Source organism: Notothenia rossii, assembly GCF_949606895.1.
Source record: "Notothenia rossii genome assembly, chromosome: 4".
Classification (NCBI taxonomy): Eukaryota; Metazoa; Chordata; class Actinopteri; order Perciformes; family Nototheniidae; genus Notothenia; species Notothenia rossii.
This window is the reverse complement of record NC_136902.1, coordinates 16,076,101-16,090,876: the sequence shown is the minus strand read 5'-3', so window position 1 is coordinate 16,090,876 and position 14,776 is coordinate 16,076,101. Positions and strand designations below refer to the sequence as shown.

Sequence of the window (14,776 nt, the reverse complement as noted above, 5' to 3'; positions counted from 1 at the left end):
ACCCCTGGTCTAATGGGTCCGACTAGAATGACAAATATTGTGAGTTCCGCCTATTCCGTCAGCCAATAAATCGTTTAATCATAAACTGTTTTATTTTATTTTTTTTCAGGGGGGTCCAAAGTCAATGTTGGCCCCCCCTAGAACCGCCCCTAGATACTAGTAAAAGTCCAGCATTCAAAATGTTACTCAAGAAAAGTTTAAAAGCATTAGCATCAAAATGTACTTAAACTACCAAAAGTAAAAGTACTCATTATGCAGATTATTTCCAAGTGTGGTTTATTGTGAAAACATGAGGGAGGCATGTGGCGCAGTGGGTTATGTGTAGGTGTTCGGATCAGGGGGTCACAGGTTCAAACCCCACTGCAGTCAGCATGTCGTTGTGTCCCTGGGAAAGACACTTCACAGTCCACAGTATTGCGTATGTGGACTTTGGATAAACGCGTCTAACAAGTAACATGTAATGTTATATGAATATCTGTGTTGTGAAAAATATAGCAGGCTATAGGGGAATTTCCTTATCTCACAAATTAGACACCAATAATACTGCTGCTATAGTAAAACATTTTTCAGAATTATTTACCTCTGTCACAAGCTAGACAATTTGCCCTTGGATTATCATATAATAATAAATAACACATGAATTAGACTACATATTCAATTTAACACTAATCACACAATACAGTATTTTCTTGTCATTTAAATGATTAAACCTGTCGCTTTTGTGATTAGACACTGCCTGAATTTGTTTATTCATGATAATAATGCATTTTATTTATGGGCGCCTTTCAAAGCTCTCAAGGAGGGACATGCATGCTACATTTTCCTTTTCAAGATATTTGTTTTGTAAAATCTAACATGTTTGCAAGTCTATTCGAATGTCCATGATGACATGCTCCTACGGAATTAGACTTATAAAAATTTAAACAAAACCACAATGATTTTTAAATTAAAAAAGCATTGGAGTGTCACAACGAACTCACTAATCGACAAGGCAGGTGTTCTAACCTTCAATCGTCAAGTGCTGATAATCTAGACTGAGAATAAGACACAATTGAACAATAATCTATGAAAAATATTTCATTTATAGCTTTGTGCCATTTTATCCCATTTTGTGTAGACAACAGACTGATGCATTGTGTCAGCTGTGTGTTAAACAAGACACAAATGTCTACTGTATTAGTAAACACCTTAAGTGTGAATAAACATGAGTTTAATTCTCAGAGCCTCAGTTAGAGTTACTTTACATTTGGTCAGTGCTAAGAGTATCTAATAACATCATGTACTGCCATCCCTCCCAGAGGTTTAGTGTTTCTCTCTCCACCCACTGTCGCCACTCAACTTCCTCCTCCCCTGCCCTGAGGGAGAAAGAGGGAAAGGGTTGAGTATTATTAAAACCAGACAACCTTAAGATGACTTGGAGCAGTGTATTACTGTCCTGTTTCTCTTCAGGTTTAAACCATTTACCAGCGGCCCCTTTGGAAAGGTAATCCTGAAACCCTCATACTGAAGCTTGGACTCTGTGTTGTGTATTGAGGACTCGTTGGAGCAGGTTTTCTATCTTGTCGGGTCAGTTTTACTAATTGTTCCGTGTGGGTTCCATGTGGGTTGTGCTTGTCAGGTATGCCTTTCTACTATACAAAAGAGGAGACATTTGTAGATTAGATTCAATGTAAAACTTTTTGGTTTTGAACCAGTATAAAGAAAGTGTAGTTACATGAGGTATGCATGGATACAAATACATTTATGAAGGCAACTAACTTCCTCACATGTGTGATACAGCTTCTCTGTGTGTTCCTCTGTTTTCACATAACTCTGCTCAGGAGGAAAATATTTAACATAAAGGGGGAGGGGAAAACAAGAGGTTGACACAATGTTCTGAGCTATTCAGTTACAATTTGCTTTATAAATTGCCAATACATTTATTGATGTCCAATTAAAAGAACATTTTACTTGAATTGACAGGAATTGGTATTTTTCTATCAACACTGAAATCACACTGGCACCTTTCAGCAACTGGAGGTCCAGCTAAATTTCGAATGAAAGTACGAGGTTGACAGCAAAAGAAGACATGAGGTAAGGTGACCATTTTTTGTTGGAACTTTGAGTGTGTGGCTGATTCCCATGAATAGACCAAAACATTATGCAAGTTTGTCTTAGAGCCGTTAGGCTTATCACTAAAGATGTCTTTAAAAAAAAACAGACCGCACTTCTACAATTAGTTTTATTAGGTCTACTTTTTCTATGCCGGTTACTTCATATTGTCTATAAATGCCCTTAAAATGGTTAAATATCAGACAATTATATTTCACAGGGTGCAAACTTTCTCAAGAGCGCAAATTGTGCAGGAGTTTAGTTTGCGATGCCAGGCACATGCAGCCAATGACAACAAAGGCTTTAAACAGGAGTTTGAGGTGAGTTAAAAAAATTGACCTTGCATCAGATTTCTGATTTGTAAAGTTATTATATTTGTCATTTGTTCTGATGTCCTTGACTTTTTGAAGGAGCTAGATTTAGTTGGCAAAGAACTTCCCATTACAGCAGGGGACTCAGAGGCAAACAGAGAAAAGAACAGATACCCCTACATATTGCCATGTAAGTAACTACATTATCACACTACAACAGATTACATCATCTATTTGTTATAGTGTGTGAGACTTTTTCTTATTTTTTCTGTTCTCCATCTGGTTATAGATGACCATTGTCGCGTGAGGCTGTCAGTCCAAAACTCCCAACCACACACTGACTACATCAACGCAAACTTTGTCCCTGTAAGAATCCATTCACCTTCTCTGTCATTTCATTACTCTGTCCTCCTGCGTTACCACCTCTGAGACTGTCTGTAAGTCTGCCTTCACATCTGTCTGCATCTGTTAATGCATGTGTGTCTGTTTTCAGGGAGGAGGTTCAGAAAGAGACTTTATCTGCACCCAGGGTCCTTTGAACAACACCATGGCTGACTTCTGGAGGATGGTGTGGGAGCAGAACGTCAGGATAATCGTTATGGTGACAGCTCTGAAACACAAGGACATAGTGAGAAAGACCCTTTCTCTCTCTCTGTGTGTGTGTGTGTGTGTGTGTGTCCAACATCTGACTCCTCAGATGAAATATATATTCCTTATTTTAAAGGAATTTTCTATAGCCCACGGTAATATATGAAGCTACAGCGGAGGAAGTAGTTGGCTTAGCATAAAGACTAAGCTAACCTGTTTCCAGAGTTTAAGTCATTTCAAATATACAAAACACTTCATTTGTGAGCTTTTGAGGTTGCTGGTAGGTTGTGCTTTTTAAATCTTGTTTACAGAGCTAGGCTAGTTGTTCTTCCCTCTTTACAGTCTTTATAGCTAAACTTCTTAAAGCTCCATATTTCCCGTAAAGAAATGTGAGGGGTTTCAGTCTTCTCACCTAACTGTGGGCAAGAAAGTGAATAAGCGAGTTTCTTAAATACTAAATAACTCCTTTTGTACACCTACTATCAGTAAGCTTACAAGTCTTTAAAAAAGGACCTTGTTGAATTAGTGGTTTGAAATTACCTTTATTTCTATGTTTGCAGGTGCTGTGTGATAAGTATTGGTCTCTGCAAAAAGGGACAGTTTATCATGGACTGATCCAAGTGACAACAGTGATCCGTAAACAGGGTCCAGATTATTTTGTCACCACCATTAACCTCAGACAGGTGAGCAAAACAAACATCCATTATCTCCTTTGGTACCTTTTCAAGTGCTGCTGTGGACTTGTGTGTGCACTGACCACACCAGTGATCAATCAAAGAAGAAGGAGAAGCCTTTGTGTTTGGGTTGAAGGAAAGTGTTTGTGTTTCAGAGATATTGTCCAACTGACAGGCTAATCACACACTACTACTACCCAGCCTGGCCGGACCGGGGCATCCCTAAAGACTCATCCTCTCTCTGTGCCTTCACTGAGTATGTGCGGCAGCAAATGGAAGCGATTCCATGTCTGGGACCGGCCGTGGTGCACTGCAGGTGAGACCTTCAGCCCATCACCCTCTTCGTTAGGAAACTTATTACTGACTTATTTAAAATCTGTGCCCTGCTCAGTCTACCATGTAGAGCTTTCAGAGGTTTATCAATAACCAGGGTTGGCAGCAATGGATTACATATAATGTGGATTATGTTATTGGATTACAAAAAAAGTTAATAGTGAAATGATAAACTGTAAATGCTGAATATGCTAAATGTATTTCATTTGCATGGAAACCATTTTGAGATGTTTAAAGAGAGAAAAGAGATCTCAATTTTTCGTGTCCATTTTTCAGTATAAAGTGCAATATTGTCAACAATTTATTTTTAAAATAAACCAAAAGTGACTCAATATATTTCAGATCAGATAATCTTGCTATTAAATGCCAGTATTACAAACTACAAAAATAGCCATGTCATTTGTATTTAATAACTGACCAACCATGTTAATCAGATGGATCTAAGATGATGTCGAAGTTAAATCCTGCATTATGGTGTTTCAGTGCAGGTGTTGGGCGCTCAGGGACATTTGTGACGCTGTTGTGGCTGATGCAGCTGTGTGCGAGGGGCATCAAACCTGATGTCCGGGCTGCTGTGGAGGACCTAAGGCTACATCGAATGTGGATGGTCCAAAATCAGGTCGGTGCAGTCGTGATCCAGTGGTTTACTCACCTGCAGTGTTCAAATAAGTAAAAGTAACCGCAACAAAGTTCAAAATGTTACCTAAGTATAAGTATCAAAGCATTAGCAGCCACAAACCATCACAAAGTTCTGTACATTTTGCAGATAGTTAAAGGTCAGCTATTATGCAAAATCCACTTTTTCATGTCTTTTATACATAAATATGTGTTCCCTCTGCGTTAAGAGATTCTGAAAGTTGATATAAAAACCTGTCTGAAAATGAGCTGATCAGATTTTGGCCACTTTATGTCATAACAATGTTTTGGCTTGTGTAACCATTAGCCAATCACCAACCAAGGTAACCCCCTCCCCTCCTCCATTCTCATTAACAGTTTGCTCTACTGTTTGGTTCTCACAAGTTTCTCATTACCTGTTCATTCCTTTGTGTGAACTCAGGAGCAGTACATATTTATTCATCAGTGTCTGCTGCACTGGCTCAGTGGAGGGAGCTCAGCACGGTGAGAATACAGAAATAAGCTCCCTATGAGCACCAACACACCAGCCAAATCAAATTTCAGCACAGGCAGCATAATTAGTCATTGTGATATAAGATGACATTTTAATTATGGTTATTTTTCTTCCCCAGCAGGCCACAAATTCAGGGAGCCAGTTCAAATATTAACCAACACAGTTCCTCAGGAAGGGGGAGCAGCGGTGGGAGGAGACATCATCATCACCGACAGACAGCTCCATCAGACCAACCACAGACCGCAATGCAACAGATCTTAAACCCTGGGAACCTACTGAGGAGGTTACTGCCTTCCTCTTCATTGTTTAATCCAGGATCAAACGCCTTCTGAACTCACAAACTGTACAGCCGATACTACAGACACAAACAAGACTAAGGGTTAAAAAAACAACAGCGGTATGCATGCCCTCATACAGCTCCTCAGAAGGAAGTGGACAGCAGAAATAAAGCTTGTTGTGCTTGTGACACCAAGCCCTGCAGGTGGAAAACCGGCCTGACAACATGCACATACATGCTGGTAAAGAAACCAAAGACGCAGCACTTCTTTTTTTTCGCGACCAGAAGTAAATATTAAGGGCGTAACATGCCAGACAGGTCAAACCTGTTCTGTGAATGAATTAGCAGGAGATTCACAAGAACACAAGAGCACAATGATCAAGCTGTTCCCTGTGCACACAGTTAGATCCTCAGGGTTTACAGCTAGCTGAACAATTCACTGTTTTTATATCTTTGTCTCCATTATTGATCAAGTGATGCTGCGGGATTACTTTATTTAGTTTCCTCTTTTGAAATCATTGTGCATTATTTCACATCACACATAAGTACTCAAGAATGCATAATGTATAGCGGACTTGCTAAAAAGGCAGACACATGGTGGCTGTACAAAAAAGGTCATGTTTCAAAAACACACAGGCACTGTCCTTCTCCTTAGAAGACTGAAACCCATTACAGTACATTAAGGAGCTATATGAGCATTATACATTATAGAACATAAAAGGGCTAAGCCTCTTCTTTTTCTTTTTAGAGTCTTTCATTTGTCGGTTAATAAACATGTATGATACAATAGATCCCTCCTCGGGTACGTTTTGGAGTTTGTGATGGACAGGAGAGAGAAAGGCGGATCCAGGAGAAGTCACATCCTTCGCCCTTCCTCTACGTCTCCACCGTGTGGCAAGTGCTAATAGCTGCAGGGCAAGTGGCGAGACTGTATTGCAATAAAGTCTGTTTGCTGAAGTGATTCAATGCTCCTAAGCTAGTCCAACAGCACGCAACAATTACTAAAAAGCGAGTGATCTTCAGAGTTTGCTGTATTGTGAACTGAGCTCGAGACAGATGAGTGAAATATAAAAAAAAAAAGGATTATTCACACAATTTAAAAAAATCCCTTTAGCCTATGTTTGGCTACATAATGCAGTGCTAATACCACTGAGGTATTCACTGGGACACCTAACTGTGACAAAGGCAGATGAGGGAAAGAAGAGCAACAAAGCAGGGTTTCAATGTAGAGCAGCATAGCGTAGGCCAACCCCAGTGAAAATATATAGGACATATACTACAGATTAAAATACAACATGGAATTACAATTGGTTAAAAGAACCAACAGTTAAAATAAAATGTAAATTGGAGTTTAGGTCCAATTAAAAGATCGGACACTACATCCTTTGGCAAAACAAAAAGAAAAGAAATGGGGTAAGGTCGAGAGATTGCCTCAATAAAACAAATGATCAGCTGTTGTATGTACAGTCCGTGAATGTATGATACACTGAAACATATGACTATAAACATGCCACCCCTTAAGACCATAGGAGGGTTTGAGAGTACAAAACTACTGATAATGAGCAGTCAAAGGCTGGGTGAAGAGAAAGGAAAGAGTTTAGTCCATTTATAAGTCTCAAACTAGTGCACACTCTCAGACAAGTTAATGGCTTCCTGGATTTCCCGAAGGACAGTGATGCGGGCGAGCATCTGCTCCAGCTGTTCTTTTGGGATTGGTTGAGTGGAGTACCAGATGGGGCTGTTGGGAGCCACCACGGGCTCAGGAGTCAGGTAGAAGGTGTCGTTGCGACCTTTAGCACTCTGCGGACTGACAGAGACACAGGGAACAGAGCATGAGCACACCTTGATTCACAAACATATCAGATTTGTCTGCCAGTTAAATAGAGAGGCTCTTGAAAAAGGTGTGCTTTCATGATGGTTTTGCTTTTGATCTTGTAGTTAGGCCTGACGTGATAAGCAATGAATTGACTTATCGTACGATAAATAGAAAAGGAACTCGATAACTTTTTGGACCTCGATAAATTGCCGTTTACATGTGTGTTTGTTTACATAAGGATATGACCAGCATTTTAGCCAGGCTGCCGGTCAGGCGCGGCGCGAGGGGCGGGGCACACACACAGCCAGGTCAGGACAAAATGCATAATATAGAGACAAGCAGGAGACAACGTGTGACTTACTCGAGGGGAATTTGAAGTTAAATGGAATTGGTTGCAAAAGCTAATTCCACATCTCCGGTGTGGGAATATTTTTGGATTTAAGCCAAATCAACGAGGCGAACCTACGGACTTGAATGAGCCGTTATGTCACATTTGTTTTAAAAAGGTAGCAACACAAGCTAGCAATATGACCAACCTTAAACTGCACCTGAAACACAACCACCCCATTCCATTTTCCCAGCTGGGAGCAAACACGGCAGCTGGAGATGGAGAGCCCCCACCTTCCTGACAGTTTACAATCAAAGATGCATTTGCCTGACAATGCAAACATGTTGTTTTTTCTTGCTCGAAAACTTTGAAATACAGATTTGGATATGGCCTGTTGAGGCAGCTGGGTCTTTGTATGGACAGTGGACTGTACACTTGACTGTTGTTTTAAGGAGGGTTTTTTTGCTTGTGAGACAATGTGTGCTCATATATATAAATATATATAGATATCTATGTTGAATGTTCAATAAAAAGTTATGTTTGAAAGGACGTACTTGAATTATTATTATATATTATCATTATATCAGTGGTCTAAAATGGTCTTACAACCGTGCCGACAATATTATCGTTTATCGCAATAATTTCCAGGAAAATGTATCGTCCAACAAAATTATTTATCGTGACAGGCCTACTTGTAGTGTTTGAGACTGTTTCGTTTGTCCTATTGCCATCAGGACTGCGACTAATTCTATATTAATCAAGTGATATACACCAAGTCAAAAACTGAAAAATTGCTGACTGATTCTAAGAGGCCCAGATTAAGTCTTCAGTTGCATTTTTTGTCCGACTCAGTCCAAACCCCAAAAATATATACAATGATGTGAAACATAAAAAAATAAAACGTGAATGGCAAGAAATAATCAAAATAGCTGTTGAACCTTTTACGCATTGTTCAAGGATTGATCGACTTTCAGACATTTCTTTCTGTTAAGAGGTGGTGAAGGACACTGGCAGCTAAGGCTAGATCATTTTGTTTGCTTATTCTTCTGAAAATTGTTGAGGCAGAAAACATAAAAAATCCTTCACCGTTTAAGAGGAGAAAAATGAAGTTATTATAAAACATCTATGTTTTTGTCAGTTGCTTAGCAACAAGGTTTTCACAATTTCAAACCACTTGAACTCTTGAGTGCAACGTGTGCTTTACAACCCATGTCAATAACAAATACATCATTTAGCAGCAGAAACTCTGGCTTTCATCGTAGACTGATAACTTTAACCTTGGCCAGAGTGAAAACACTACGTGGCAGCACTAAGAAGAATGACTAGTTTTTTTTTAGATGAATACAGTTGAACAAGCGATGAAATGTTTGATTCCTGTATCATTACATAAAAACAAATGTACACCTCCAAACACATAATATACAGTTCAATTTACTGATAAACACTTTTATATTTTTACCATTTGAAGAGGTAGAAATCATAGAGCTTGATGGGGCATCGCAGCGGGTTCTCTGGGTCCTCCAGCTGCTCCGAGTACATGTCATCTGTGACTGAACAGAGACAAATACAAAAGCAATATACAAATTGTAATCCATTCTAACATGGGGTTCAATCACAAATTCAATTGTGTGAAAGTTTACCTTTCTGTCCTATGAACCTCTCTGTTGACTTTAGGTATCGGATGCTGGTGCTCTTGTCTTTTGGGCTGTTGGGAATTTTCCTGGTGTGTCTCAGCACCTTAGAAAAGGCCACTTTTAGATGCTGTTCCACCGTCCTTAGGTGAAAATACCTGGAGAAAATATAATGTATATACATTAACTGATTTGGCCAGTGTGTGTTCATTGGTATCCCAAAGTGTATGGAATGACAACGAGTGTCTTGTGCAGATTTGTATTTTGCTTATATGTAGATTGAGAATTACTTGTCTTAAAATGAAGGTTTGCTCTATGAGGTATATAATGGACAATATAACTGGATGTCAATTTAACAGTATGATTAATGTGTGAGGATGGAAGAAACTTACTTGGTGTTAAAGAACATAAGAGTCGTGAGCAACGTCCAGGGAGAATGAGCTCCCAGCTGTTTACATTCCCACAGCATCTCCTCCGTCACATGACTGGGAATAATGTAACCTGGCAGGAGGTAAAGTTAGATTGTGAAGACCCGCCAAGAAATTATCTAATTATTTGAATTTCATTGAGAAAAGCATTACACTTCTTGGTAAATGTTTTGTGCCAAAAACATCAGAAACCAATATAAAAATTGTGATTGGTGACACCCCTAACAAGCTAGGTTTGTGTTTTGTCTCTGTGCATATTATCTGAGATAATATTATTTGATATGATTACCAAAAAACAGGCTTTGTAAATGCAAGAAAAATGTGCATAACACTCTTTGTTCTCACCTAGCGGGTGGATAGATGATCTCCAAGGCTCTAAGATCTGGTGCAGACTGTGAGCGAAGCGTGTGTAATACTGATCGGAGAAAACGTCGTCCACACGGCCATTATCAAACAGATACTGCAGGGGAAAATAAAGATGTGGTCAAACAGTGTTACTCCATAAAAATCAAGAACCCACAATTATTAAATGGATGTTGAATGGATGAGTGTGTATAGCCGCTTTCACACCAAGTACTTTGCCGTACTTAGTTCCCAGCACTTAGTTACCCCATGGAACTAAAGAGCAGATCGCGTTCACACCAGAATAAGTCCCTGAGGGAAGATTACGCAAATGAAGCCGCTGACGTCACTTCTTCTTCTTCTGCTTTGGGTTTACTGGCAGGCCGCAAACAACTTCACGGCGTATACTGCCACCCGAAGTCCCCGGCCGGAAGTCCCCGGAGTTGGGGACTGGCTCAAGCCCCCGGGAAGTGCGCCGGACTCTGATGAAAATATTCGTTGTGCCCAAACGGCGGTACTACAATTTCCGTATCAGTCCCTGACATCACTGGGCCCAGAAAGACTTTTCCCCATTGCCTAACATTGGGAAAGAGACGTCTGTAAATCTGCGGATACTTTTTTTTAAACTAAATAAACTACCCAGTATGAACTATTTGATAGCTCTTATTAGAATCATTCGGTCCTTAAAGTTGTAAAATGCACTAAAAGCCGAATCTAGATTTATTTTCTGTCTCCATTCATTCTACTGAGCTGATAGTGGGAGCTCGGCTTAAGGGGCGCATGCTCTGTGAGCGCGCATACGGGTTCTTTAGCTCTGACAGCTAGGCATGATGGGTAATCTGTGACGTTTCGCTCTCTCAAAAGTTGGGCCATTTTGTCCTCATGCGCCAATGAGCAGCTCTCATAGGAAAGAACGAGACCCCGCCTCCGACGCTGTATCCAGTTCTTATTATAGATCCATGGACTGACTTCAGTAGAAGCTGCTGGGACTCCCAGCAGCTTCTACTGAAGCCTTCTGAGTAAATCGCCAGAACGTCTACACCTCATCACTCCACCACTCCCATGTTTTTTTTTGTGTTGCCATAAGTTATTCTCTCTCCGTTGGTGCGCTGGGCTAATGCTAATAATGCTAATGCTAACAAATACAATGCCGGCTTCACAAAACTTTTCAGAGTTTTACGGGGCGTGGTTTGCAATTCGCCCAGCCAATCAGAAATTTGAACTTTTTTTTCCCCAGGAAAGTACCTGCTCTCTAGCAGGGACTGAAAAAGGGGGAATAGTTCTCATGAAGTAAGTTCTCTTTTTGGTGTGAACGCAAAATCCCAGGAACTATCGGAACTAAAAGGGAAAAGTACGGGGAAAAGTACTCCGGTGTGAAAGCGCCTATTGTGTGTGATTGTGGGGCATAGTGAACTTACTTTTTGTATGCACAGAAATACATAGTAGAGAACATCAGCCCCATAAGTCTCTTCTTCCAGCCCCCGAGCCTCTGTTGTCATGCAGGAGAGACCCATGCAGAGTTCAGCTACTGCACTCGACACCAAGTCCTCCTGGAAACGCAGTGCTTGGCGTCCTAAAACACAAAATACACAAATCAGGATTTACAGGAAAAAGATAATGGCAATGCACACACATCAATGTCTTAACATTACAACAAACAATGTCAAAATGTACTTACGGCCAATTGGAGCCAATTTGTTTGTGTCGGATTTTTCCAACTCTACGTTTTTCCTCTGAGCCCATATCCGCCACACCTCCAGCCCCTCCTCTGGCTTCAGGGTTGCGGGCAGCAGCAGCTCCTGCACCTGTACCTGGTGCTGGCCATCTACCTCTGTTATCACTGTGTGACCCTGCAGAGACACAAACACACCAACACTCTTACCTCGTGCAAACAATCAACAAAAGTCAATATGTGTATTTGGCCAAAATAGTCCAACATAACACCTGTGTTAGTACCTGAAGCTGCTGTCCATCGTGCCCCGACAGCCCCTGGGTGTGCAGCACCTGCTGCTGTGGATCCCAGATGAGGGACTGTGTCGCGTTGGAGTAGCCCTGTACTGCCACTGGGATGTGGATGTTTCCGTTCATCAGCTGGGTAGGGAACAGCGTGTTTGCAGACAGAGTGTGCACCACTTCTTCCTGGCCTCCCATTCCTCCCGAGCTTGTAATGCTGGAAACGGCCTGAATTGTCTGACTTTTCAGCTTGTCATTTTCAACAGTAACTTGTGTTGGCATTGTTGTCATTGTCGTAGTGTTTGGCCCTGAAACCTGCACTGTTCCATAGGCTTCCTGGGGGATGGCAATATGGGTGACCTGCTCACGGCCTCCCGCTCCAGCAGGAGCAGAATAAACAGGGATTGTCCAGGTCTCGCCTGTGGGACTAGTGATAGTGCCTGTAGCACTGTAAAGGTGGGAGCTGTCCACAGTGAGGAGGTCCGGCCGCAGGGACACGTAACTCTGTTGCTGGCCCTGTCCCTGAGGGATAGCCAGCACTGTGGCTACTTGCTGACCAGGCAGGGCATAGGACACAGTGATGGGCATGTCGACCTTGCGCTTCTTGGCTGGCTGGAGGACCCCTGCTCCCTGTGATGTGGCAACGGTTGTACCCAGTACCCTCCTCTCAACATTGTCCTGCTGCTGGGTCGGAGAGAGAGTTCCCAATGTCTGGATTTGTATCTGTTGACCTCCTGCAACAGCTGCTATTAACTGGGCTTGCAGCTAAAACACAAGAAAGAGAAATGATAGATGGTAACTAAATTCAAACTGGCCATTTGCAACATTTGAAAGTGACTTATGGTGCTGACTGTGATCGTGTGCGCTTATGTGTACCTGTTGGTGCTGCTCCTCTGTGAGTTCCCCAGGCTGAATCAGCTGTGCCGTTGTCACACCTTGAAGCTGTTGATGGGAGCCAGAGGGCATTTGAAGGACCTGGCCAAGCATCTGACCTTGCTGCTGACCCTGGATCTGCACCTGAAGAAAATAGTGATAATAAAATAATGTTAGTAGAGGATTAAGTGGAACAAGTAATTAACACAGCACAAAGGTATAATAAAAAGTACCAACCTGCACAATCTGTTGCTCTGTATTCTGCTGTACAGATTGCTGCTGAGACTCCTGTATCTGTTGCTGCTGCGGCTGGACATGAACCTGAACCTGCATGACAGGACAGTCATTGTCAGAGAGCAGTGATTCATGGATATAGCTAACAGATTGATTTGTGTCCATTTAGTGCGCTAATTTACCGGACAAGCCAGCTCCAACAATGACCCTGCCACCTCCGTGCTGTCTGTGTAGATGCAGTTGGGCTCTTGTTGGTAGACCATAGTCGTGGTGGTGGCCGTAGCATCTCCGCCTTGCTGGGTGAACTCTTGCAGGGCATCTGGGCCTTTGCTAGCCAAGGACTCCAGGAACTCCTTCATGCGATGCTGAGGGATGCTCCGAGCTTTTTGCCTCACAAGCTCCTCATAGGAGCCCGTACCATCAAGGGAGTTATTCATTGCTGCTGACAGTGTCTTCCTTTATTGGCAGGATGACAGGAAATAAGTGCTTTTAATTAGCTGTAGGCATAGCAACGCTCTATGTCTGTATCAAAAGAAATTGACCATGAATTCAATAACACAACTTAAATACATTTGAAAGTTAAGAAGACAGCTACTTAGTTATTGATGTAACAAAAAACGGGTGATGCTGTGCAGTTTACACTGTACAGTGTTTACAAACAGAGCTACAGATCACTGCAAAGTGGCACCACTGACAGAGGGTAATACGAAAGGGTTAAATCTATCTGACTGTGTGCGAGCAGGGACAAAAGCGCGGCCACTTTCCAAATCCGATGCAGTATTCAAAAGCAGTGAAGGAAACTGCTGCATAATGAAAACATGCAAGTTGTGCAATGAAATTAGAATGACATGCATCCTACTGAAGCTACACAACAAACTAGATCAGACATGGCTAACTAGCCATGTGTTGTTTGCAAAACATAACACGCCACAGCTGTTTGTGTAATAATGCGAGCATGAGCACAATCAACAACACAATGTCTCCGTAGCAGGTGGAGCAAAACCAGAAGGCACTGGGGTTAGTCTGCTGTCTGTAACGTTCCACCGACTACATGTTATTACCAAAGCTAGCATGCTAACATTAGCAGGCGCGTTACCTCTCTTCCTCAAAGACTCGAGCCGCCCACCCGTCCTACTCTGTCCTCAAAAAACTGCACTCTTCTTACAGGGACACGTATACTGACATCCCCCTGTGGCTGCTGTGTTATTTATTTATCTTTATTTTCGTAAGATCGCTGACTATATTTTTTCTTTTTATTAACCACTCATATTTCACAGGGCGCCATTTTACAACACTTCCCTCAGACCAATCGGAAAGCGAGTTGGAGCTCTGTCGAGCTATCGCGGTGTTTCCACCAGATGATATCGCGATAACTGGTGTTGACAGTATAGTCCGTTAAAGGCGATACACACAGGCAAAGTAGCTCTCGAGATCAGGTAGATGTCAGACCACCTTAAAACCCGGTTATGCCAGACAGACGCTCCTAGTGGTTCACTGGATTCTCAATCTTTTAAGGTTGTCCCAAAGAGATGCGCTGAATGTTTGACTGGTGGTAAGTGAGCCTTGGGCAGTTCAGGGTTAATTCCCACGCATTACATTTCAGCGTGCTTTGCGTTTGCAAAAGAATACCCCTTCTGGAAACTGTAAAGCTCTTTCATTTTAGATTCGATTTATTGTACACATTGTATTGTACTTTTCGTATATTCAATAGTTATGTTTCTTGATTTTGTTGCAATACTTGCTATATTTTTATTTAATTGTCTGATGA

General features: G+C 41.7%; 2 protein-coding genes across 6 annotated transcripts; one reads left to right on the top strand and one right to left on the bottom strand.

The window, feature by feature from the left end:
- The first annotated feature begins 1,361 nt into the window (after positions 1–1,361).
- LOC307036258 (receptor-type tyrosine-protein phosphatase V-like) lies at positions 1,362–6,198 on the top strand. 5 transcript variants are annotated; one of them, XM_079676398.1, is made up of 11 exons: positions 1,362–1,483; positions 1,963–2,073; positions 2,312–2,411; positions 2,502–2,592; positions 2,692–2,768; positions 2,896–3,030; positions 3,551–3,673; positions 3,820–3,980; positions 4,481–4,616; positions 5,055–5,116; positions 5,248–6,198. In XM_079676398.1, the coding sequence occupies exons 2-11, from the start codon at positions 2,069–2,071 to the stop codon at positions 5,456–5,458; spliced, it is 1,101 nt and encodes a 366-aa protein (XP_079532524.1). In that variant the 5' UTR covers positions 1,362–1,483; positions 1,963–2,068; the 3' UTR covers positions 5,459–6,198. The 5 variants fall into 5 exon arrangements, with proteins under 5 accessions (XP_079532524.1, XP_079532520.1, XP_079532522.1 ...); XM_079676394.1 differs by having other exon boundaries at positions 5,245–6,198; XM_079676396.1 differs by having other exon boundaries at positions 1,406–1,483; positions 2,011–2,073; positions 5,245–6,198.
- LOC307036255 (transcriptional regulator QRICH1-like) lies at positions 5,878–14,672 on the bottom strand. The gene is made up of 12 exons (XM_079676391.1): positions 14,105–14,672; positions 13,191–13,464; positions 13,012–13,101; positions 12,778–12,918; positions 11,905–12,666; positions 11,627–11,798; positions 11,367–11,521; positions 9,952–10,066; positions 9,571–9,679; positions 9,188–9,336; positions 9,007–9,097; positions 5,878–7,210 (listed from the first exon to the last, which is right to left on the bottom strand). The coding sequence occupies exons 2-12, from the start codon at positions 13,443–13,445 to the stop codon at positions 7,024–7,026; spliced, it is 2,226 nt and encodes a 741-aa protein (XP_079532517.1). The 5' UTR covers positions 13,446–13,464; positions 14,105–14,672; the 3' UTR covers positions 5,878–7,023.
- Between the last annotated feature and the right edge of the window lie 104 nt (positions 14,673–14,776).